This window comes from Caenorhabditis remanei, chromosome V (assembly GCF_010183535.1).
Source record: "Caenorhabditis remanei strain PX506 chromosome V, whole genome shotgun sequence".
Lineage (NCBI taxonomy): Eukaryota > Metazoa > Nematoda > Chromadorea > Rhabditida > Rhabditidae > Caenorhabditis > Caenorhabditis remanei.
The window spans coordinates 5,019,497-5,046,084 of record NC_071332.1 but is presented as its reverse complement, the minus strand read 5'-3'; the positions used below and the strand labels follow the sequence as shown (position 1 = coordinate 5,046,084).

Sequence of the window (26,588 nt, the reverse complement as noted above, 5' to 3'; positions counted from 1 at the left end):
CAAGTCATCCGATACATTCGAATCAGTCTGAACCAGGAGACTTGAAGAATCCACTGACAGTTTCCGACGATTTCTACTTGATTTTCACTAGAAAGGGGGTGTAACACTTTATAACATTATCTCTGAAATTATTCTTCTTTATTTCATACCTCCTTCTTCCGTTCTTCCTGCTGTTGGCCTTCAATTTCTTCTTCTCTCTCCTCTTATCGCTGAAAACGGTGTCCCAATGATCGTGGCTGAAGAGAGGCAGTACCTGGAAAAATGAATTGGTAGATAGGAAATACGATGAGAGCGAGGTGAGAAGAAGAGAAAAAGCTATTTTTGGGGAAGAGAAGAAGATGGGAAAAGACAAAATTCAATCAAAAAGAAGACAATTAGGATATATTTTGAAAAAAATGTCAAAAACAACGAAAAATACCGAAAAGTGGTGAAAAAATTGATGAGTTTTGGGGAGAAAGCCTCCAGGAATTCACAGTAACAAGAAATGAAACATAAAAGTCAAGAAAACTAGAAGAAAATGATTGAAATAGGGCTGAAAAACTTAAAATTTGCAGGGTTTTGTCGGGAGGAACATTCAAAAAAGAAGAAGAAAATGGGGAAAAGAAGAGAAAAAGAACAAGAAATAGGGTAATTTTGAGCAGAAAAGAACAAAAAACAATCGAAAAAGAAGACAAAATAGGAGCAAGGAAGAGCGTAACTTTAGGATTTGAAATAATCGATAATCAGTGAGCGAGTAACAAGAATGAGAGAGATTCCAGAGAAGTCAGAAGGATTTGGGCGCCAAAGGAATAGAACCTCGGGGGCACCCAAAAAGAGAACGGTGGGCGGACGCGGTAGCCTCTATACCATTCGGGCGCATGAATCTGGTGGAACGGGAGACAAAGAGGAGCGTGGGAAAAGAGGAGAACTTGGTGATTATCACCATGGAAATAAATAATTTGGGATAAAAAGATAAAGAAAGAAAACAGGAAGATCTCGTAATTGATGAAAATAGTTGAAGATGTAATGGCATCTACAGTAATCTACAGTAATCCAGGTATTTCAGTAGAGAAATTAGATTTAATCGGAATAACTTTTATGCTGAAAGATACAGTAATTCTGTGACACAAAAGGAGGAATAATATGAACAGACAGCATTCTTATGTACCTTTATATCAGTAAAAACAAGAAAAACCATGAGTTTCATTCTTCTCCTTCTTCTTCTTGTCTGTGCGAAACTATTAAAAATGTCTTCCTTCAACAATTTTTTTTTTTATTTTTCGCCAAAAAATTCTGACAGACGGTGAACAACGGTTCAGAAAACTTTTATTCATTATACTGTAGTTACCGCGAGAGAGTGTGCGCAGACGAGAGAGGGAAAAGAAACGCGTGGTTCCCTCGACATTTCTCGCTCGCAGGAAGCCGTGTCTGGGCAGAGCTTTTGACATGCGTCTTCTATCATTTCAAATCTGAGATCTTACTAATTGTAAGAAGGAGTCTGAAATTCATAAGTGTTGTGTTGTTCTGTGAATTCAGGTATCATAAAATATGAAGGCGTCTTTTTTTTCGAATTGGGAAAGATCAACCGTTTTCTTTCTCTTCTCCTTTTTGTCTTTTGTTTTTGAATTCGCATCGTCCATCATCAGTGGTCATTTTCTTTCCCTCTTTTTGGCTGTTTTCAATACTTTTGTCTAATCCGCGTTGTTTCGTAAATTCCGTGAGAAAACTTCTTGAAATTCTATATTTTCCACGAAGGAGTGGTAATTGTCTCATCCCATTCGGTTTAATATCACTCGTCCTGTGTTTTTTCTGAAAAACGGATGATAATAGCAATCTGAAGTCAAAATGCAAATGACATATTTTGCCAGCGAGATAAAATGAAAAATTTTGGATATTTTTTGATGCTTTATCATTTAATTTCTAAACTGACAGGTCGGGCAGCCTTCGAATATTGATTAAAAATGGAATTTTTAAAAGATTGGGAAGACTGTGACGATGATTATGTTACAGTGGCCCGACCATCATCATCGTCACATAAAATTCCATTTAAAGGCCTCAGATTTACTCTGAGCTACGAAAGAAACCAGCGAAATATTCGTTGATTTCTTCCGGCATACTGTCAGTTGAATTTAAGAGAGAAAAAGAGCGTGTGAATTGGAGAGACGCAGACATTGTCTCTCCAATTCACACACTCTCTCTTCTCGCGTTTTCGCAAACTTTGCATTTTCAGAGCGCCTCCGAAGGCACATCCCTGTCTTGCACTTCCGCCACATCGATACGATTCAGCTCCTTCGGAAGGAATTCTTCATTTGTCTCGTCTTTTGCTCGTTTCATCGCCACGTGGTTATCGATCTGTAAGTAAAATTATTAACTGACATTGTATTTTCGTAACAAATTTACTCAGATCCGCTTTTCGATAATTTTCCTTGTCGTCATGATCTCTTTTTGTTCCTAAAGACTTGACGGACGCCTGCCGATCTGGAAATAGTAACATCAACCGACGGATGGATTTACGGAACGGAATTACCCGGAAATCGCTTTCAATAATGTTCTTCTTATCGAATCTTCTTCTCATCGTGATTTACCGACGTCAATTCGTTTCCAGCTCGTTTCATCGGCATCATTAGTCGTCACCGGATAAAGAGTGACGACCTGAAAGTAGTAACATTAACCGCCGGAATGAATTTTCGGAACAAATTTACCCGGAAATTGCTTCTGAACGGACTCTCTGCATTGTTTCGTATTCTTCTTCGTTTCAGCTGCACTCGTAGTTGAATGCTGATCTGGAAGCACTAACATTGGCCCACGGATTGGATTTTTGGAGCGGAATTAACCGAAAATCGCTCACAAGTAGGTTCTTCTTGTATAATTGTCATTTTCTTCTTGTTCCGACGACTCATCTGCGCCGTGAGTTGAATATTAACCTGAAAGCAAAAACATTACCGGATTAGCCCTTTCGAACAGATATCTTGTTAGAAAAACGATGAAACGTTGCCCGCGTGCAGCAAGAAACTGTTTTAAGGCCAATTAACTCAAACCACACTGAAATTATAGTTCTATGCACTTTCATTAAGCAAAACTTGTCGAAAAAGGAACTATCGACTGATTTAAATTTAAATTTTGATAGAAAAATCGCAAAAGCATTTGGAATTTAAAGTGAACGGTTTCAGAAATTAAATTTTTCCGACACTCCGCAATTTTGCGTCACGGTGTTTGTGCATTTTCCACCGTAACTACTCAGCGATTTCAATTCAGGAAACGGCGGCAAACACAGGCTTTTCAGGAAACGCCGGCGAACCGCTGTTCGAAAATTTTCAATCGTTGCGAGACCACTTCTAGGACCGTTCCGTCGAAACGGGGGCGAAAGGAAATTTTTTCAGGAAACGGGGGCAAATAAAAAAACATAGGGGGAATTGCGAAATATTTCGCGAAGTTGTATTTTCAGATCTGATTGATTAAATGCTGATACCAAATTTCCATACAAAAACATCGTTCGAGGAATTGCGGTTTGTTTTTAAAAAGAATTAAGAAAAACAAAATGTATATTTTAGGGACGCCGCGTTTACAAAAGTTTACCGATTTCGAAGAGAAGGCTTTGGAGAAACGTCGGCTGCTTCAATCTGGCCAACCAACATTTTTCTCAGGTGATTTTCTCAGAATAAAAGTAGTAACTTGTTTCTCAGATCTACCAGTGAGTTCAAGCAAGTCATCAAAGCGTTCATCGACACCGCTGAGGCAATTAACTTTCGTCACAGTTCAGACTATTTGACTCGCACTCAAAAAAGTCTCAATAAATTATGTGGAGAAGTTGATGGACAACATAAAGCTGTTTCCTTGCTGGAAACAAACTTATCGTCTTGTTAATGATGATCACTATGCGTCGGAAGACATTCAGGTGACAACGGAGAGTTTTGTGATTATTGATAAATTTGTGTTTTACAGAAAACATTAGCTGAACTGCAGTCACGATGGGAACACCTCTTGGAGTTACTTGGTCCGAAATGGTTGCAAGTCCAGAACTACGAATGGCAAAATGGCAAGAGAGCTTTGAATGGTAAGGTAAAAACATTCGTATCCGATTTGTTTCAAAAATGTTATGAATTTTCAGGAACGAACTGTGACAATCTACCTTGACTCGGACTGAGCACCTGTTGGAAGGAAAGAAAGTAGTAAAAATGGACTTCATCAAGAATGCAGAAACTGCCGAGACGAACAGCTCAATGGATTCGGATGGCCCGGGGTCCAGTTCTCTACATTGATTAATTCGTTTTCTTTTTCTCTCCGAAATTCCTGATAACTGTTGTTGTTGTGTTTCATTTCTCTCTCATTTGTTGTTATAATTGTTAAAATTATCAATAAAATATCAATATAACTTTAATTTCCAATGTTAAATCGGATTGAATGCTAGCTGCAGCCATTAAATAAACACAAAAGTAAGTAAGTGCGCTCTACTGAATTCAGGAAACGGCGGCGATGAAATCAGGAAACGCGGGTGTATGTACGTTACGCCGCGAGTCCGCCGCCGATTCGACATCGTTTCGCCGCCGTTTCCTGAATTGGAATCGCTGAGTAGGGATGTTAAAAATGCGTTTTACGGTAACCTTCGCCTTTTTCATTTCCGCCGACGGCGATATTTGCCGCTTCAATTTCAGGCGAAGGCGGCCTTCGCCTTTTTCATTTCCGGCGAAGGCCGCCTTCGCCTGTTTTTAAAAAGCAAATTTTTGACGCGTTTCATTTCCCAGTGGTAAAAAATGCTGTTTTTTTCTAATTTTGTGTAGAAATTAATTTCAAAAAGCGTAAAAAAATACTTGCCGAAAAATGAAAAGCGGTAATGAAAACCTGCGAGAAAAAAACTAAACAGGCGAAAATCGCCTGTCTTGGAAATGAATACGGCATTTTTCGCCTGATTAGGAAATGAAGCAGGCGCAGCGTGAAGGCGAAGGCGGCCTGCAACATCCCTAACCGTAACCAAGGCGAAATTAATTTCGAAATTTACATTTTTGAGATAAAAACATCACTAATTTCTCAATATCAAGTATTTTTTCTTCAAAAATCCTCAAAAAATGCAAATTTCTCCGAAATAATCTGGCTATGTTTAGAGTGATTGCGTGGAGTCGTGAATCGATGGGAATCGAGAACAAGTCATGTTTGAAGGTACGTATGTTGTTTCGGTGTGCTCTCTTTGTTTGAATTTTCCAGCAAACCTTCATTCTGCACTCCGACAAAACGAGGAAAGCTGCAATCAACACCGAGGAGTCTCGATATTGCAGTTTCACTTACCTTTGCGTCCGATTGGAAGAGCAAACTGTTGGGTATTTTAGAAGAAACTCGAAAAGAGAAGAGAAAATGATAAATATTCAGGTGAGAAGGCAATCAGTTAGTTTCTTAGACAAGAACGTAAAACAAATAGATTTATTTAACATGCTGCTTATTTCAATTCAGATATTATCAGTATTTTACATAGAGAGTGTCGGGTATCAAAATTATACATAAAAGGCTATTTCAATTATAAAAAATATTTTTGTAATCCGTTATCTTCCATTATCGTCCGTTATCTTCTTCCATTCCAATCGGTTGTCTCATTGATCGTCGCACTCTCCCTTGTCTTGAAGCTGAAAGAAGAGTGATGAATAGGATTAAGGCATTTTTTATAGTTAAGAAAAAGTCGAGATAGCTCTTTTCTCTATCTTTAGGTTGTTATAGCTTACCTTCCAGCTCGTCGATACGTTTTTTGAGCCTTCTCTTTTCGCTTCCCAGCAAATTGATGATGCCTTGCTTGTGGTGTATCTCTTCCGTCTTCTTATCATTTAATTTGTTTCTTACTAGCACAATTTCCTGTAGCTCCTTTATCTCCTTTTTTCCGTTTTCAATCCATCTCTTGGCATCATTGTACTTGTTTCTAATCGTTTCCACGTCATCTTCCAACCTCCTTCTTCCAGTTTCCATTTCAATGCTCAAATTTTCCAGTGCCCTCACTTGTTGTTTTGACATCTCCAGAATTTTTTTTGTTTCAGTGTGCATTCTCGTTTCTTCTTCACACTTTCGGCCGAGTTCTTCTAGTTTCTGTACATTTTCATCGACATTCTTGATCATCTGATTTCTCTCAGTCTCATAATTTTGCATTTCCGAATCTTTTTTCAACGCTGTCTCCTCCATTTTTTGTTGAAGAACCGTGAGATCTGTGTTCTTCTTCTGAATACTCTCCACCTGTATTCTCATAGTCGCCAGTTCCCTCTCCTTCATTTCCGTACATTGTTTTTCAGCGATCCACATCTCTTTCATCTCTGCAAATTCATCGCTTTTCGCAGCTAATGCAATCTCCATAATTCTGTGTTGATCTTGATGAGTAGCCAACAATTCCTTGATTCTGTCCAATTCCACTGTTTGTTCATTGTATCTGTTTTTCCACTCTTCAACTTCCGATTCTTTGACAGCGATAAGGTCAGAGTAGTGTGCAGACGGAATCGTAGGTGTTCCGTTGACGTTTCCTGTTCCGATGCACCCGGAAAAGAAGTTTTGCCCATTGAAAGTGAAGGATTGTGATACTGGATTTGGAGCCACTGTTTGTAGAGTAGATGAGGGACCGGATGACGTGGTCGGAAGCTGGAAATGGAACATTTTCCGATTTTAAGACAGAAATCCGAGTTTTGAGAGCTAGGACGAAATCCTATTCCTCTTTTAAAGAAAACTTTTGTTAAAAATGAAACTTACAGAGTTGTGAGTGCTGGAAGATTGAGTAGGAGAATTAGTAGAAGATTGAGAAGAAGATTGAGTAGAAGAATGAGTAGAGTCAGACATCGGATAGAGCGTAGATGACGTGCTGAAAATGAAATTATTTTCAGAATAATGTTGCGATATCAGTTCTTCTCCTCTTCAATGTAATGAGTCGGGTTGGAATACCGTATTCAGCAGCAGGAGATCTTCAATTGTTATCTAGTTTCTCAATAAGAGTAAGTATACGTCATTTTACAGCTAGAATATCGAAAATTATTGATCTAATTTGCTGAACAGAAATGGGAAATTTCATAATTTTGATGATTTTTTGCGTATTTTTGTTCTCATATCGTTGGAAATTACGCCAATAACATTAATTTTGTGAACTTTTCAGCTCCTAAATTGCTCCAAAATGTAGAAAAATGCCATATTTCTGTTCCTTCTCGCAATTTTATCAACTAGACGTCATCGAAATCATCAAAACCCTATTTTCTCTATCGATTTCAGAACAGATGGACAGAAATCGCTCATTCTCTAGATTTTTTTCTCAAATTTCGCTACGGAAGCCATCCATTTTTCACTTCGCTTCCAAGTACAATACCCATCGACTCATCACATCTTCTGGAAAAGAAAAACAAGAGGAAAGTATCAAAATCATGTTAAAAACATGTAGAATAGAGACAAAAAAGACAGAAGTTTTGAAAAAAGTCACAAAATTATTTATTGAACAAGAAAATTTCACAATTATTCCAGTTTCGAGTCGATTTGTCGACGTAAACTGCCAATCTAAATGCTGAAAAGGTGAATTTCCTAAGCTTTAGGGACAAAGTCTGTAATTCTAGGATTAGAGTTAGAGAAATGTGTTAAAATTTTGATTTCTAGGGATTAGGGGGCGGGTCAGGGGATTCTGCAGAAGAGCGGGAAGAAGAAGAAGACGTTGGGATGGTGTTGAAGCAGTGGTGGACGTCGGGCCTTCTGAAATAATGCATTTTTTGATAAATCAATAATATTTTCAGCTTTCAGCTTTAATAAATTTGGAATGGCAGTTTAAGGAATCAACTTCAGAGGCAATACCAGAGAAGAATCTATCGCGATAAGAAAACAAATGACGTCGTCAAAATCTGGACCGGAGAAGAGTCGAGAAGATTCTGGTGTATAGAAAAGACGAAAATCAAATGAAATTGATGAATTTAGACGAATTTGGATGATCCCAGGAGAGAAAAAGAAGCTATGAGTCTTGGAATGTCGGATTTGCTGGAAGTAGTCTATGAATATTGCTGATCGACGGCAGTTGGATTCTCGAAAACACGAAGAAGATTAGGGAAAGCAAGAAGCCTGAAGAATTAACGGATTCATCAAAAAACCACAAGAATTCATCCAGTTTGCCAGCAGCCGAATGACGAAGATGAAGAGATTCTTTAGAAAAACTAAGTTTATTTAACAAAAATAGTTAAAATCAATGAAATTAATGAAGCTTGCTGGCATCTGGGATTATCTGAAACAAAAAGTTTCTAATACCTAAATGCCATCGGAGGAACTGCCGAGTGTTCTCTTCAAACTGACAGTATGCCGGAAGAAATCAACGAATATTTCGTTGGTTTCTTTCGTAGCTCAGAGTAAACCTGAGGCCTCTAAATGGAATTTTATGTGACGATGATGATGGTCGGGCCACTGTAACATAATCATCGTCACAATCTTCTCAATCTTTTGAAAATTCCATTTTTAATCTATCTCGAAGGCTGCCCGACCTGTCAGTAAAGCGTATGAACATGCATTATTGTTTGGCTAATGGTAAGAGCAATTACTTCCGAACCGAATCAATTCAGAGATTCAAGTTTATTTAACAAAAATTGTGAAAATCTACGAAATCAATGAACTGAGACGAATTGGGATAATTCCAGAAAAGAAGGAGAAGCTATGCTTTTTGGAATCTCGGATTATCTGAAAGAAATCTTCGAATATCGCTGAAGAAACTTGAAGAAGAACCAGAAAGACTAGAATTGCATGCCGCCGAAAGACGAAAAAGAAGAGATTGTTTGAGAAACTTGAAGAAGGTTCAAGCAGAAGACTTTCAAAATGTCTGAAAAATTGATGTAAAGCTGTGAAGTCGTCGAAGAAACCTGTAATACTATCAACCGTGACAATAGATGATAGACGGTTCAAAAAGTATCCAACTTTCAGCTGAAAGCTATCAGGGTGTCGCGACGTTTCTGGTTTCCGCTTAGAATCAAAATTTATAGAATGTATAAGTCGAACCCAGAACTTCATGATTGTAGTTGACAACATTTTCGTGCGAGAACTCCTTGAAAAGTTACAGACAGTCTAAAGTACTGTAACTTTCCAGGGAGGTCTCGTATCGAAAATATGTCAACTGCAAAAATGACGCTCTGGGTTTGATATGCATACCCTACAAAGTAGTTGACTATGTGACAATCAGTTACACCCTCTCTAAGGATCTATCTCAAAAACTACGCCTAGTTCTGTTTCTGAGAAGTCGTTCCTGCTGGCGAGATGACCCGACGAATGAAGAGGAGATCGAGTCCCACGTACGTAGGAGAAGAAAGTGAGCGATCAAGTAGATAGATACGTTCGAATCAGTCTGAACCAGGAGGCTTGAAGAATCCACTGACGGCTTCTGGCGATTTCTACAGTTGTGAACAAGAAAGAGAATACCAGCAACGCTTTATAACATTATCTCTGAAATTATTCTTCTTATTTGCATACCTCCTTCTTCCGTTCTTCCTGCTACCATCCATCAACGTCTTCTTTCTCCTCTTGTCGCTGAAAACGGTGTCCCAATGATCGTGGCTGAAGCGAGGCAGTACCTGGAAAAAATGAATTGGTACATAGGAACTACGATGAGAGCGAGGTGAGAAGAAGAGAAAAAGCTATGTTTGGGGAAGAGAAGAAGATGGAAAAAGGCAAAATTCAATCAAAAAGAAGACAATTAGGATATATTTTGAAAAAAATGTCAAAAACAACGAAAGATACCGAAAAGTGGTGAAAAAATTAATGGGTTTTGGGAAAAATCTCTACTAAAAGGCTCCAGGAGTTTACAGTAACAAGATATGAAACATAAACGTCAAGAAAACTAGAAGAAAATGAGTGAAATAGGGCTGAAAAACTGAAAATTTGCAGGGTTTTGTTGGGAGGAACATTCAAAAAAGAAGAAGAAAATAGGGAAAAGAAGAGAAAAAGATAATAAAATAGGGTAATTTTGAGCAAAAAATAACAAAAAACAATCGAAAAAGAAGACAAAATAGGAACAAGGAAGAGCATGACTTTAGGATTTGAAATAATCGATAATCAGTGAGCGAGTAACAAGAATGAGAGAGATTCCAGAGAAGGCAGAAGGATTTGGCACCAAAGGAATCGAACCTCGGGGGCACCCAAAAAGAGAACGGTGGGCGGACGCGGTAGCCTCTACACCATTCGAGCGCAACGATGTGACGGAAGGGGAGAAAAAGAGGAGCGTGGGAAAAGAGGAGAACTTGGTGATTATCACCATGGAAATTATCAGAGAAGAGTATGATAAAGAACTTGGGATAAAGAGATACAGAAAGAAAGCAGACGGATCTGGTAATTAAAGCAAAGAATTGAAGATTTGAAGGAATCTACAGTAATCTACAGTAATCCAGGTATTTCAGTAGAGAAATTAGATTCAATTTAAATAACTTTTAAGCTGAAAAATACTGTAATTCTGTAAAACGAAAAGAAACATCATTCACCTTTATTTCCGAATAAAAACAAGAAAAACCACGAGTTTCATTCTTCTCATTCTTCTTTTTTTTCTTCTTGATCAACTCTTTTCATTCTTGAGTTTCTTTTTTCCTTTTTTCTAATTCCATTTCATATTTTTCTTCCGAATCTTCCCATTTTCATTTCAACAAATAAAATGTCTGAACAGTTATATTTTATATTCAGATGCCTCCGAAGTTATGATTTTGACAATTTCTGAAGAACATTTTTCAGTTTTATGACCATACAAGTTGTCAGATTTGTTTTCTGAATACAATTTCTTTTTCTCTTCTCGAGTTCCAAAGATTCGACAATTTCCAAATCGGGGATTCTTCTGGAACGTGTATATCGAAAGCTAGACAAGTTATCGAAGAATTGTCAACTACAAAAATATAGATCGAGACTTGGTCTCTATTTTTGTAGTTTATAGTTTTTTGATACTTCTCCATCCTGGAAAGATATAAGTCCTTCAAGAACGTGGTACTGTAATAATGCAAGTGCACAGACACGCGCACATCTCTTGGCATACTCCGTTACTCTTCTTCTGTATTATTTCTTTGAAGGCTGATATCTCAAAAGCTAGACAAGTTATCGAAGAAATGTCCACTGCAAAAATGTAGATCAAGCCTTGATCTCTATTTTTGTAGTTGACTTCTTTTTGGTAACTCTTCTCGATCTAGAGATATAATATTAGGTTGTCCCAAAAGTTTTCGAACATAGTTTTGTTAATTTGCTATAGGACAGAGAGCAAGAATCAAACCAAACAGTGCATGTTTTCCATTATATAAGACGTCGGGTGTATTGACTATAACATTCATTTCTTCTGGCTGCCTTCTCTCAATGAACGCGGTACCAATCTTTGTCTCCGACCGACTTCATATTCGTCATGTCATTTTATTTTTGTTTCTATCTAACTCCAAAATCACTGAGATTAAAGAACGTATGGTTGCAGTTTATAAGAATAATGCCCCTTAACGGCAGACAATTAGCCGGTGGTTCATCGTTTCAAAAATAATGATTTTTCTTTGACCGAAGAAGCAAGTTCTGGAAGACCAGTGTAGTTCGACATTGACAAGTTACGGGAGGTAGTGGAAAGTGACCCATTTCAATCCATTCGTAAACTGGCAACAGTAATGGGCTCTACTCACTCTGCGGTAGAAAGAGAACTGGGAGCTCTTGGCAAGTTAAAAAAAAAGGAAGATGGATACCACACAAATTGTCTAACTTTGACCTTGAGCGCCGAGTGGACATGTCACTGTAACTTCTAACCCACCAGCCTAGTTTCAACTGGCTGGATCATTTGGTTACGTCGGACGAGAAGTGGGTCTTATACGAAAACCACCACAGGAGAGCCCAGTGGGTTGATGCTAATAAACAACCAGAGGATGTCGTCAAACAGGAGTTACACCCTAAGAAAATAGTGCTCTCCGTCTAGTGGTCTGTTCATGGAGTGCTTTATTGGGAACTGCTTCCGGAGGGAAAAACTATCACCGCCGACTACTATTCTTCTCAATTACAAAAAGTGAAGTCCAAACTGAAAACCTCCCCTCTACACGGTCACAGAGTCCACTACCTCCATGACAACGCAAGACCACACACCGCAAAGACGACCAAGTCTCTCCTGGCTACATTCCACTGGACAGTCCTTGCTTACCCTCCGTACAGCCCTGATCTTGCCCCTTCGGATTACCATCTGTTCAGCGACATGCATCGATCCCTTGAAGGCCAGGACTTCAAAACAAAGTCAGAGGTCGAGAAATGGTTGAAGAAGTATTTTGACTCGAAGCAGCCTGAGTTTTGGCGGAAAGGTATTGAATCTCTACCTACTAAATGGCAAACAGTTGTGGATAAAGGTGGTCACTATGTTTGATTTTTGTAATATTCTGGCTTTGAATAAATTTGATCTCAATAATGTTCGAAAACTTACAGGGTGCGGCAGAATTACCCGCACAAGCTATATGTGCTATATCTAAAAAAGTAAAAGTCAGAAAACCATGGGAATCAACAAAAAGTTTATTCATGACCATATCAACAATTATCAGCTAATCTTGTTCCATCCGACCTCCTCTCTTTTCGATGACAGCACGAAGACGTCTAGGGTAGGCATCGATGGTTGCACGCAGGTACTCCGGAGACAAAGCGTCCCATTCCTTGACCAGGGTCTTCTTCAGCGCCTCGATACTTGAGTGGGGTTTAGCGTTGACCTTGTTTTGTAAAACCCCCCAGATGGAGTAGTCCAAAGGATTGAGGTCTGGCGAGGACGGTGGCCATTCGTCCTTCGGGATGAACGCAGGCAAATGGGTTTCGCACCACTGTTGCGACAACTTGGCAGTGTGTGCTGGTGCGCCGTCTTGTTGGAACACCCAGCGACGTCCATTGAAGTGCTTCTGGGCCCAGGGAAGAAGTGTCTTTTCCAAAATCTGCGAAATGTAGACTTCTTTATTGATTTTGACTCCCTGATCGACAAAAAGCAATGGTGACTTGCCATCAGCACACACTGCTCCAAAAACCATCACACTAGCGGGATGAGAAGCTTGATGAATGGTCCTTCCGTTTGCAAAAGCTTCCTCAGATGTCTCAGCTAGTACTCGATGATTTTGAGGATTGAATTCGGCCTGTACCGTGAACAGCTTCTCGTCGGAGAACACTGTCACCAAGTGTTCACCATTGCGCGTGCGCTGAAGGAGCTTTTTTGACCTTTCGAGCCGTTTCTTCGTTGTAGCTTCCGAGAGAATGGCTGCTTTTCTTACACGGTAGCAGGTAAGTTTCAGCTTGTCTTTGACAATCCTTCCCATCGAACGTGAACTAATTTTCATACCTTTCGCCATTTTTCTGATGCTCCGATGTGGATTTCTTCTGATTCTCTCTTTCACAGCTTTAATCCGATCTGGAGTCACGACTGTTGGTTTTCTGCCTCTCCCACATCTATCCAAAAACGTGCCAAGCTTTTTGAAACGAGAAATCGAATCATAGACGGTTCTACTTGGGACTCCGAGCCGTTTAATGATGTCAACCGGAGGGACTCCTGCTTTGAAAAGGTTCAAAATAGAAGAGCGATGTGGACTCGGCGGTGCCATTTACCTAAAACAAAACCGACCGATCTGAATTTTGGCAGAATGATAAAAAATGAAATAATTAACAAAAATTTAAATAATACGCGCGCCAGAATTGCGTCAATCGCCTTGCTTTATGGCGCCAAACTTTTGTGCGGGTAATTCTGCCGCACCCTGTATGGGACAACCTAATATATTCAAGATGTAGGGGAGAGTTTGCAGAGAAGCGCGACACTCCATCACCAAAAGAAAAATCAAAAAGTGGTCTACAAATGATGTAGATATTAGTTTTGCCTTTATTTTTGTCATTAAAAACTGTTTAAATCTTTTTTCTGGTTTCAGAAATACGTCAATGTAGTCACATCTCTCACTAGCCATTACTGTACTTCTTGTAATTGATTTATTTATATAATCTTACTTCTTTTCAAAAAAAAATCAATCAACGACGGAATTGGTTGCACGGAAAATGTCTTCATTTGGTAATACGGATTCCAGAATCAGTGAGTTATTTGAAAAACTTGAATAATGATTTTATTTTTATTGCTTTTTTTCGAATCTGTGACATATAATAATAAGACTATATCGCTATTAAGTAGGACGAATATACTACGCCAATTTATAATAATGATAGTAATAGAGAGGAGGTTTCGTAGTAGAAGAAAATGAGTACTCAAGAGAGTGCAATACTACGGTTCTGAAGATCGCGTGCATTCCCAACACTACCCCCACTTTATAGACGAATTGAGTTGATCTAGTCAATGAGAGGCTGGAGCATTTCCTCTGTATATCTGTTTTGCTTCTGTTACTGTAGAATTTCCAACAAATAAATTGTCAACGAATTTCGATCGTTGAATATTTCTGTCGAATCTCGAATCTCATTGCTCTAGATGTTTTTTCTATGTTGTGTTGAGGAGAAATGAGCTCGAGGTTAGACCAAAATGACCTCGTTGATAAAGATAGCAGATGACTCCTTCAGTTTCCGATACCCACAAAAAACTGGTAGCATCAGATTGCGTAGCATGACTCTAGCTACAGGTCGGGCAGGGCCAAAACCAATCGGAGGCGACCGTTCCGAGAGAAAGTTCAGCCCGAATTTTCGAACTTCAAAAACATTAAACATGTACAGAGAAATAATCGTTTCTCACTTCAACCACTTGCCATGAGCTCAAAAATGAATCAGTAAACATGCAGTTTTGTCAGTAGAATGTTCAAACCTAGCATATCATTTTCTTAGTTGGTCATTGTTTTCTAGAACCCCTCCCTGGCTTACTGTAGCTCATAGAGACTTAGTCATCCTCAGTGTAGTACAACAGTCCAGGAAAGACTCGCATCAAAAAAACGAACAACTACAAAATTGAAGCACAAGGGTTAATCTGTTCACACTCAAAATTTCAAGACTTTTGCTCAATTTCTGAGCCTGTACCATGGCCCCAAACGTTTTATTTGTCTTCCTCTCGACACATCGCTAGTCTCTCCTCACTCAGATACTTGGACGATTCAATAATACATATTTTATGATTGATGGACTAGTCAACCTTGTTTTCTAGTATTCTCTCTCCCCATTCGAGTCGAGAGAATTAGTTTTCTTTGGTCCTAGGCTAAAAATAGGAAAATTGATTATTAACAATATTCGATATTACAGACTTTATTGGTTTTGTGTTTCGGAAATTGGTAGGTTTTGTGTTTCGGAAATTGGTTGGTAGCTATAAATGATACAGAATAATCTATGATTAATCGATAGTCGATAATCGATAATGAATTTACATGATGGTGAACAGGGTTAGTAAAACAGAAACAGTAGAGTAACGGGAACGGTAATTAATAAAACAGAAAACAAATAACTTAGAGTAACAGGAACGGTAATTAGGTAATTAGACAACATGGACTGCTCTCATCCTTCTTCTGGCTGACGTACTAGCACCGGTGGTCCATCCGCCTCCTCCTCCGCTCCTCCTGATATTCCTTGCGCTTCCGGCGTATCCACCAAGTACCTTTCGAGACCAGCATCAGATCGCCATCTCCCACGCGCCTTGATCTCCTCCTTCGAAAGTCCTTGTCTTTGCAAGTCGTTGGCGGCTCCTCGTCTCAATGAGTGGTGAGTCCCATCTATCCCGAACTCCATCAGCTTCTTTTTAACTATGGAGCTTATCGCGCTCGCCGAGAGTCCAGCTCCGTTATTCAAATTTGAAAACAAATACTCACTCTTTCTCGATCTTAGAGATTCGCAAACTTTCCATCGCTTGAGGCGACAGTCCAAATCCGAACCATCCGGACAAAGAATGAACGTGCTTCGACCGAGTGCCTGTTGATCGTTCTTTGCTTTTCTCACTCGGATTTCCAAGATTCCATTAGTTTGAGTTAAGTCCGACCATTTCAGATTCGCTGCTTCCTCAGCTCTCAGTAACGCTTGGTGAGATAGCAACAGAATCAGTGTATCTCTTTCACCTTTCTCATCGTTGCTCTTCGTTCCAGCGACAACTTGCAGCTCACTCCACGACACTGCTTTCGGTTGTTGCCTCTTCTGCACTTCTTTCCTCCGTGTGGCTCGAATCACATCCGCTGCCAACTGACTTCCAACTTTTGACATTTCTGTGTTAGACATCTTGAATGCTGCCACGATTTTCGCCAACGAACCACCGCCCACCAACTCCGACCTGGATGCCAAGTATATCAGAGTGGATGTCTCGTTGAGTGGAAGACCGTTATTTTGTATCCACTTCCTTCTAGCGGCATTTTCTTTCAAGTAGTCCCGAGCTGTCGACGGTGCTTTTCCTTCTAGAGCCGCCCTGGCCAGAAATTCGATTGCTTTCACAAGATTTCCCGGTCCGAGCGAGTTGAGCATGTTTTTGACGAACGTCAACTTCTCTCCTTCTGCAAAAACTTATTATTCCTTTTAGCCTTCTTGAGCTGTCCTGCCCCTTTTTTCTCTCCCTCTCTCTTGTTCGTGTTCGTTGGGTCCGGGTGGGAGGGACGTTAACGAACACGTAGAATGAGGAAAAGATGACCTGCTCGCGCATAGCGTGGGCGGCTGTCGCGACGGGACCTTTTTCGCGTAAAAGTCTATGCGCCTTTAAACCGTTCACCGTCTACTTGTACTATAGTACTAGACTACCCTTCCCAAGAAAACAAATAATTCTCTCTCCCCATTCGGGTCGAGAGAATTAGTTTTCTTTGGTCCTAGGCTAAAAATAGGAAAATTGATTATTAACAATATTCGATATTACAGACTTTATTGGTTTTGTGTTTCGGAAATTGGTAGAACACGCAAAGCCATTGGGCTAAAAAGAAAAATCGATAATTGCGAGCATGAATGGGGATCTGCAAAACTCTGAAGCCATTCTTTCTCCTCTCTGGGAGCCTCTACCTGGCGAAATAATTTTAGTATTAACCTTGAATATTCTACTATCTCTAATCTCCGGGATGAACTCTCCCCGCTCATTTACTAACGCTTGATATGAGGGATGTGCTTTCCACAAGGGCGTTGCTAAAATTCCTCTCAATTTCTTCTGCCGTGCCACCCGCATTAGGCGTGGAATAAGAGCAGGAGGAGGTACCCACCAAGCCAATCCGATAGCTCCAGCTTTGTCAACATGCTCGAAGACGTCTGCGCCAAGAGTTCCCGGTTCTGGCAGCCTGGAAAAGAAGAGTTCTGTTTTCGTGTTCTGTTCGTCTGCGAACCAGTCACATTTGACTTCACCCCATCTTTTTTGCGCCCACTCAAACGCCCAATTTTGCACTGCCCAGTCGTCATAATCGAAGTCTCTGCTAGCCTCATCCGCTTCCTTATTCTGTTCTCTGGGAATCCAGATAAATTTCGCCTGGCCGATACTGCGCAAACTCTCCCATACTCTCTCAGCTACGATCTGTAGCGTCCTTCTCATTGAACCTTTTCTCAAAATGATGACTGCTGCCTGGCTGTCTGTATGGATCAAAACTGCTCCTCTTTTCCACGACGCCATTCTCTCTACTGCCATTTGCACTGCTCTCAACTCTCTCAATGCGCTCGACTCATTCTGGAAGCCTGTTCCTCCTAGTTCGGACATTCTCATCACTGTTTGTCCACTCCCGTTCTTCAACACTGCGCCGAGTCCCTCTGCAGATGCGTCGGTGAATAAAAACCACTGTGGCTCAAACTCTTCTTCCATGTCTCTTATCATGCCGCCGCTCTCCAGCTTTTCTTCCCAGAAATCCAATTCAGATATCTCACCTTCACTAAGTTGTCGTCTTATCGATCCAGCTCTTTCGAGCCCAACCGTCTCCTCTGCTATCACCGAAGCCATCTGTCGCTGACGACCAATCGCTTCGTGCCCTGCAACGATCGTCAATGATGACAAATAACCACACATTTTCTGTCGGTCCAGAACCGACGGAGCCCGGCTCCTTTTTAACAACGAGATCTGATCTCGGAGAGAATTCTCTCTTTTCTCAGTCAATCTGACCGTTCTTTCCGTCAAATCTCCTCTTATGCCCAGCCAAGTAAACTGTGCGCTTGGTTCCCAGTTTGACTTATCCTCTGCTACACACACTCCCGCCGCCTTCAAATCCTCTCTCACCATTATCACCGCCCGCTCCGCTTCCTCTCTGGTTTTGGCTAAAATCAAGCCATCATCCAGATAAAGAAATATATTTATTCCCGCTGCTCTCCACCTTCCGACTAAGGGTCTAAAAATTTTTGTGAATAACCAGGGAGCTGTAGAGAGACCAAATGGGAGCGCGTTGAACTTCAGAAACGGAGAGGATGGGGGATCCGAAAGCGAAAAAGCGAGCAAATCTGAAGACGCTTCGGAAATCTTAACATGGTGATACCCACTACGAAAATCAAAAGTAGCTGCATAACATGCTTCACTCAAAAACGGCCAGACCGTTTTCCAGTCCTCTTGCCTGAACCTGGCAGGCGATAACCCTTTATTAAGTTTGGAAAGATCCAAGATTAGTCTCAATTTCTCACCATTTCTAGCCACCTGAAGCGGGCTAACGACCATCGGGCTCTCCGCCACCGACACGACACCCGTCTCTCGTAGTTTATTGATTTCTGTAATTACAAAATTCATATTATTCTTGGCCATCTTCCTCATTCCCTCGGGTGCGGGAAGAGGAAAATGTTTATCTAAGGGAATTTCGTAACCGTTCTTTATTACCTCTAAAACCCAACGTTCTCCTGTTAACTCACACCAAAACTGTATATGCTCCGAAAGCCTGTTGGGGTATACCTTACCTGGTTCGACCGCACTGGGTACTATAGTGTCCAATTTCGCCGCAACTGAAGCATTGGATTTGAGAACGTTTCGGAAAGTCTCCAGAAGTCGAGCTTCCATTGAACTGTCTTTTTGTCCCAAATGCCCTTTCACCTCCATGGCCTCCTCTCTGCGAATAGGCTGAGAAATTGCGGACTCCGGATTGCCTTCCTCCGAAGCCCGCTGCTGGAAACCACTGTCTTCTTGCCCCACTTCTTTGGTTCCGATTATCTCCTCCTTGAGACATTATCTGGGCTAACGCCATCAATTTCGCATCGCCTGCATTGCTTCCTTCCGAACTCGTGACCGCCGCGATTGCCCTCAACTTTTCCACATTCTTCAGAGCCGAAGGGTCCTTGTCCAACAGCAGCAACTCTTGGTTTCTTCTTTTCAGCAGATCGACGACCTCCTCCACAGCTTTCACCAGATCCGCCGCACCGTTATTCAGCATATTGATGACTTGTACGTTTATTTCCGCTTGTTTCTGAAGGCCTTTTTGCGACAATTCCGGAACCTTCTCCTCTCCTTTTCTCATTGCGAGCAGCTCCGGGGCGATCATCTCCAGAAATTCGTCCTTGAACTGTCTCATTAGCTCCATTGAAAATGACCCAGTGGCGGGTACTTGTCCTTCGTCGGTCATCTTATTTTCTTGCCGACGATAAATGGTACGAATAGATTCCGATATAACAATTGAATACGGAACTTTACGCAAAAAATACGTAGAAATCGCTACCAACGTTAACGAACACGTAGAATGAGGAAAAGATGACCTGCTCGCGCATAGCGTGGGCGGCTGTCGCGACGGGACCTTTTTCGCGTAAAAGTCTATGCGCCTTTAAACCGTTCACCGTCTACTTGTACTATAGTACTAGACTACCCTTCCCAAGAAAACAAATAATTCCTTTGTAGTTTCAAAATAAACGTAGTAATAAATAAACGAAAATGATCTCCAAACGAAACAATGTCTGTGCGAAACTATTAAAAATGTCTTCCTTCAACAATTTATTTTTTAAATTTTTCGCCAAAAAAATTCTGACAGGCGGTGAACAACGGTTCAGAAAACTTTTATTCATTATACTGTAGTTACGGCGAGAGAGTGTGCGCAGACGAGAGAGGGAAAAGAAACGCGTGGTTCCCCCGACATTTCTCGCTCGCAGGAAGCCGTGTCTGGGCAGAGCTTTTGACATGCGTCTCCTATCATTTCAAATCTGAGATCTTACTAATTGTAAGAAGGAGTCTGAAATTCATAAGTGTTGTTATGTTCAGTGAATTCAGGTATCATAAAATATGAAGGCGTCTTTTTTTCGAATTGGGAAAGATCAACCGTTTTCTTTCTCTTCTCCTTTTTGTCTTTTGTTTTTGAATTCGCATCGTCCATCATCTGTGGTCATTTTCTTTCCCTCTTTTTGGCTGTTTTCAATACTTTTGTCTAAAGTTTTCCGCGTTGTTTCGTAAATTCCGTGAGAAAACTTCTTGAAATTCTATATTTTCCACGAAGAAGTGGTAATTGTCTCATCCCATTCGGTTTAATATCACTCGTCCTGTGTTTTTTCTGAAAAACGGATGATAATAGCAATCTGAAGTCAAAATGCAAATGACATATTTTGCCAGCGAGATAAAAAAAATTTGGATATTTTTTGATGCTTTATCATTTAATTTCTAAACTGACAGGTCGGGCAGCCTTCGAATATTGATTAAAAATGGAATTTTCAAAAGATTGAGAAGACTGTGACGATGATTATGTTACAGTGGCCCGACCATCATCATCGTCACATAAAATTCCATTTAAAGGCCTCAGATTTACTCTGAGCTACGAAAGAAACCAGCGAAATATTCGTTGATTTCTTCCGGCATACTGTCAGTTATTTTAAAGAAAAAAACGAGTGTGAATTGGAGAGACGCAGACATAGTCTCTCCAATTCACACACTCTATCTTCTCGCGTTTTCGCAAACTTTGCATTTTCACAGCGCCCAAAGCGCCTCTGAAGGCACATCCATGTCTTGCACTTCCGCCGCATCGATACAGTTCATCTCCGTCGGAGGGAATTCTTCTTTCGTCTCGTCTTTCGCTTGTTTCATCGCCACGTGGTTATCGATCTGTAAGTATCATTATTAGCTGTCATCGATAATTTTCCTCGTCTTCATGACTTGTTTTTGTTCCAAATGGCCTGAAGGTCGCCTGCCGACCTGGAAATAGTAACGTTAACCGACGGATTGGATTTACGGAACGGAATTACCCGGAAATCGGTTTCAATAATGTTCTCCTTATCGAATCTTCTTCTCATCGTGATTTACCGACGTCAATTCGTTTCCCGCTTCTTTAATCGGCATCATGAGTCGTTTCTGGATAATTGGTGACAACCTGAAAGTAGTAACATTAACCGCCGGAATGAATTTTCGGAACAAAATTACCGGGAAAATTCTGTTATACCCCCCACCCTGTTATGCCACCCCCCATGTTGGAAAACCCCCCCACGCCGTGCAAAAGTGGGGGGTCCGAACGGTGGGGGGCTTAAACGGAACCATTCGGTGGGGGGACATGTTCGAATCTGTTAGTTCCCCCCACCGTTGATTTGGGGGGCTTTATTCGCATATCTGGAAATTTTTGATTATAACCCCCCACGATATTCTATTATGAACCCCCAAACCCCTATTTTGGCATAACCCCCCACTGGGGGGGGGGGGGTGTATATTCAAACGGCGGGGGTGCATATTGGAATGGTGGGGGGGGGGGGGGGGGGGTTATATTCAAACGGTGGGGGTGTATATTCAAATGGTGGGGGTCTATATTCAAATTGTGGGGGTGTATATTCAAATGGTTTTCCGGATTTCTAAGAAACCTAAGCCTAAGAGAATGGTGAAAAGTGGTCCCTCACATGGCGGGGGTGCATATTGGAATGGTGGGGGGTTATATTCAAACGGTGGGGGTGTATATTCGGTATAATTCAAGTAGAGCCCCCCACCTCAATATCGCCCCCCACTTGTAACCAACCCTAGTAGAGCCCCCCACTCAGTACAAAATCGGTGGGGGCTCCAACTGGAAGGTGGGGGGGCTAATATTGAATCAACTTATTCAAACAGAGTCCCCCTCAGTGCAAAAGTGGGGGGGGGGAGGTTAATATTGAATCTCTAGGCATACTTCAAGATGAGCCCCCACCCCCTATTTCTTAAATTGAGCCCCCCACGAGAGCCTAGCTAAGCCTTTTTCCATGCAATTCCTATTCAATATTAACCCCCCACCAATTCAATATTAGTCCCCCACCAATTCAATATTAGTCCCCCACCAATTCAATATTAACCCCCCACCCATTCAATATTAACCCCCCCCCCCCCACCCATTCATTATTAACCCCCCACCCATTCAATATTAACCCCCCACCAATTCAATATTAACCCCCCACCCATTCAATATTAACCCCCCCCCCCACCCATTCATTATTAACCCCCCACCCATTCAATATTAACCCCCCACCCATTCAATATTAACCCCCCCCACCCATTCATTATTAACCCCCCACCAATTCAATATTAACCCCCCACCAATTCAATATTAGTCCCCCACCAATACTTGACATTAACTGGCACAGTAACCAATCTTTCGAGCATCAAAAGTTGTTAAAAACCAACATCATTTAATTATACAAAAAAATTGAGAAATCATTAGAAGGAAAAAATTGATATGAATGGACTCGTTGGTTAAAAGATCAAGATTTTTGAAAGAAAATTTTCTAGTTTTCACACTCTAGTTTTTACACGCTTTCGTCTTGATTTGTTCGATTATCGCTTTGAAGAATCCATCCTTTCGTTTTCACGAACCACAAACTCTGACAAATATGAGCCGATTAGCGCTTCGCTTGTTCCGTTTCCTTGTTTGAACGGCTTCTTGAGTCGACTCCACAATCCTTCAATTCCATTTGTACACACTAATCGTGTACCAACGAGACTGAAAAAAGACTAAATTCTCTCCATTAGCAATTCTAAAGCTTACTTTACAAACTGGGTTTTGTGTTTCACCGTGAAATGACTGGTAAAGTATTTCTTCAGTTGGGAGTAACTAGCCCATTCGTCTGAATACACAATGCTATCACGATCGATATTCGCCTGCAGCAATGGCACCAGTGTCAAGGCTGTGCGATTCGGCACTTGACATACGAACACCTTTCCTGACTCTCTATCGACACCTCCCAGTATCCAGTCGTCACTTTTCTCTTTTCCGCGCCCGTACTTGCGGGTATGCACGTTAGTTTCATCGATCTCCACGATGTGTCCGTTCCCTCCAATCTTAGGATACGTCGACTCAATTTCAGAACAGAGTTCTCTCAAAAAGTTACGCCAGTCACAGACCGTTTGAGGCGAAGTTTTGACTTCTCGAGCGATTTGAAGAGATGAATACCTAGAAAGCAGGTCGTGAACATTAAACATCCATTCACACTCACTTCCCGTTCCACATGACCACAATTTTGAGCGCCTGTGTTAGAGAGAGTCGAGTCGATGAGAAAAACGAGCCGGTTTTGATGCTTTTCGAACTGCAGTCGCCTTTCCCAATTCTACAACGCCACTGAAACGTATTGTTCGAATTTTTAATTTTTTGATTTTAAAATGTTTTTTACCTCCATGCTGTCTTTGCGATTGCGCAACGTCATTGGCCCTCCACATTTCTCACAATTCGCCGAGTTTCTGATTAACCCTTCATTCATCATCATACGGATTACTGACCGTTCATCGGGACATTGGGTAATCACGTCCGTAACAGATTTCATGTCGAGTATGGAAGTCATTGCAAATTTCGTTTTGAAATCTCTCGAATTTTACCTTCTGGAATTAATTTTAAATGAAAAGAATAAAAATTATAGAAAAAAATCAACAAAACAAGTTTGAAAAATTAAAAAACAACCAGTCGTCGAACACATTTCCATTCGAAACTATGACGACCGGTGGGGGGGCGCAACTTGAAAAACACGGTGGGGGGCGCAACTTGAAAAACACGGTGGGGGGCGCAACTTGAAAAACAAGTTGATGAGTGTTGGATGGAGGTGGGGGGTTGTACTTATATACAACATGGGGAGCTGTATTTGAATTAGGGTGGGGGCTCATTTTGAATGTTACCGTATATTCAAATGGTGGGGGCCCTTATTCAAATCGGGGGGGGGGGGGGGGTTCAACTTATATTTAAGATAGTTGTTCAAATATGAAAATGGTTTCAAACCAACTTAGGACAATGTAAACAAGGCAAACAGAAACGGTATTTTTTAAACTTGAAATAACAGAAAACCGAGGTTATAGAATAGCATTATTTGAAATTTTTGATGTAGTTCCAAATGGCTCCAGCAAATCCATCTGCTTCGTGTTCTCTCACCACCAATTCGTCGAGATACGATGGGAGAAGAGCTTCAGAAGTTCCATTCATCTCCTTGAGAGGGGTTTTGAGTCTCTTCCATAGCGATTCAATAGAATTCGTGTGGATAATCGTCCCATCTGGCCCGACTTTCGTAAATTCTATTGAATGGTTGACCGTCTCGTGGTGTCTGAAGTACTTGTTCAGACTGCTATAGCTTTTGTGGCTATCAGTCCAAACGGTACTATCCGGAGAGATCCATCTTCTGAGTATTGGAATCATAGTCGACATAGATCTATTCGGTACAATTTGTACGAAACACTTTCTGGAACCTGTTTCAATGGCACCAAGGATCCATGTCAACTCCCGATCGGCTTCTCCTCTTCCGTACTTCCTGCTATGCACCGCGTACTCGTCGATTTGAATAACAGAATTCGGCCCACCAAGTTTAACGTAAGTCTCACGAATTCTGTAAAGAATAGAAAATGATGTGTTTTTCGTAAAGAAAAACTAACTCAGTGCAAGCGTTCCGAAGATAATTACGAAAATCGACAACTGTTCCCGGATTTAGTTTTGTCTCATTTCGAATCATCGTAGAAGAGTACCTATTAATCCAGAGCACGATCGTCAAAATTGCATCTTTCAGAGAAATTCGTGTTTTGTCAAGCCACGATCCTTTCCTGATACCTCCGTTGAGCAATCCTTCGATTTGTTTACCCTACATCTGAACTGAAAATGGCTTATTTCAAAGAACAACAGAAGATAAATACTTACTTCGAAAGTTTCCTTTCTTTTGCGAAGAACCATATCACGTCCACATTTTTTGCACTTTCGGATGGGAGCGATGACTCCTTCTGCGAAAAAAAGATCTAGAGCCACCTGCTCTGACGTGATGAGTCCGGCGACATGATTAACACTTTTCAGCGTAGAGAGAGACATTTTCTATAAGAAAAACAGCTTTACAACGAATTTAACCAATTGAACATGAAAGTGGAATAAGTTATAGAAGAAAAACCTGGTAAAATTGATAAAATACGAAAGAAAAACGTGGAAAAACGTGGAAAAACGTGGAAAAACGTGGAAAAACGTGGAAAAACGTGGAAAAACGTGGAAAAACGTAAAAAAAAACTAAAATCTCAGTTCGCGTAAACAACTGATATGCCCCCCCCCCCCCACCTCCTCCCTTTAAGGTAGGAACTCTGATATGCCCCCCCCCCCCCCACCTCCTCCCTTTAAGGTAGGAACTCTGATATGCCCCCCCCCACCTCCTCCCTTTAAGGTAGGAACTCTGATATGCCCCCCCACCTCCTCCCTTTAAGGTAGGAATCCTGATTGACCACCCCACCTTCGTTTCCACAACTCTAAGTGGGGGGGTATTCCAACATTTATATTGGGGGGGGGGTTTAACGAACTTTTCCGGGGGGGGGGGGGGGGGGGGGTATAACAGAATCATCCCAGGACCCTACTATGACTATATTCAGTGTCCAATTTGTAGGGAAGACACTTTCCGTGAGTTTTGTATAAAGTTTATGAAAATAAATGAACATTTTCAGTCAATTACAAAAAATTAAAGAAGAACTACAACCTACTTGAACTCATTCAAGAAATGAAGCAAGATAAGAAGACGGTTCAACGGAGACACAGTTTTTCATAGGATCGGATTTCATCTATCTATTTACCGTAAAACCTCTAATAGAGTTGCCCCTAGTAGCAAGAGTTTGGTGAACAATATCTCAACTACCTTGAGAGCTATCAAATTTTTTCCAACTGAAGATCTATTTTATAAGTACTCAGCTATATTTTGTCAGTTGACAACTTTTTGATATGTCCTTTGATAAAAAAGATATACCGCGCTAAACAGACTTTTTTGGGGGCAACTCTATTAGAGGTTTTACGGTATCTATCTCATTTTTTTCCAATTTTTCATATTTTTTGACTTTGAAACGAACGAATAAACTTTTGTGAGAAAAATTAGTTTGGAAAATTACCCCTGTCTAAATCTCAAAAACATGTGACATTTTTGAACCTTTTTTGAAGAAAAGAGATCAGAAACAACTCTTTTTCGGCAAATCCACCTTTTAATGATCTGAAGTGAAGGCGCGACAAAACCGTGGCACAAACATTGGTGCTGAAGTGGGAGGAGCCTATTAAGCCACACTCATTTTTTTTGTCTGAAATGAGTTATGTAGGCAGAGAATATTATACAGAGAAATAAACTTATAAACATAAAATAGTCAGCAGAATGTCAGAAAGGAAAAATAGACCTCTTTATGGGGGGGGGAAAACATGAATACAGTGAGAAGTAAATAGAAACAGAATGAAAATAATAAAGAAACAAGGAAACAAAAAAATGGGATAGGGATGGAAAGAGGAAGGATATGGGAATGACGTGGAGGTAAATACGAGCTCGTGGATCCACTGCTGTTAATTCTGACAGACTGAGAGGAAGCTGAAACTGAAACAATCCTGAAACATACCTGAACGCCAAAGAAACCAGTGTGATGACCATTAGCTACAGGGGTAGAGAATTTGAGT

The 26,588-nt window shown here is 40.9% G+C and overlaps 4 protein-coding genes across 4 annotated transcripts; 1 reads left to right on the top strand and 3 right to left on the bottom strand.

Annotated features, from left to right (window-relative positions):
* Positions 1–3,790: 3,790 nt before the first annotated feature.
* GCK72_017391 (uncharacterized protein) lies at positions 3,791–4,113 on the top strand (the record flags this gene model as incomplete). Its single annotated transcript, XM_053732064.1, has 3 exons — positions 3,791–3,874; positions 3,922–4,033; positions 4,088–4,113. 3 exons carry the CDS (start codon positions 3,791–3,793, stop codon positions 4,111–4,113), a joined length of 222 nt encoding a protein of 73 aa, XP_053580977.1.
* A 1,407-nt stretch (positions 4,114–5,520) lies between these two features.
* On the bottom strand, positions 5,521–6,777 carry GCK72_017390 (uncharacterized protein; the record flags this gene model as incomplete). The annotated part of the gene is made up of 3 exons (XM_003093829.2): positions 5,521–5,591; positions 5,688–6,582; positions 6,691–6,777. 3 exons carry the CDS (start codon positions 6,775–6,777, stop codon positions 5,521–5,523), a joined length of 1,053 nt encoding a protein of 350 aa, XP_003093877.2.
* Positions 6,778–22,495: 15,718 nt separating this feature from the next.
* Positions 22,496–23,496, bottom strand: GCK72_017389 (uncharacterized protein; the record flags this gene model as incomplete). Its single annotated transcript, XM_053732063.1, has 4 exons — positions 22,496–22,661; positions 22,707–23,111; positions 23,155–23,276; positions 23,329–23,496. 4 exons carry the CDS (start codon positions 23,494–23,496, stop codon positions 22,496–22,498), a joined length of 861 nt encoding a protein of 286 aa, XP_053580976.1.
* A 512-nt stretch (positions 23,497–24,008) lies between these two features.
* GCK72_017388 (uncharacterized protein) lies at positions 24,009–24,992 on the bottom strand (the record flags this gene model as incomplete). The annotated part of the gene is made up of 3 exons (XM_053732062.1): positions 24,009–24,522; positions 24,569–24,771; positions 24,828–24,992. The coding sequence occupies 3 exons, from the start codon at positions 24,990–24,992 to the stop codon at positions 24,009–24,011; spliced, it is 882 nt and encodes a 293-aa protein (XP_053580975.1).
* Between the last annotated feature and the right edge of the window lie 1,596 nt (positions 24,993–26,588).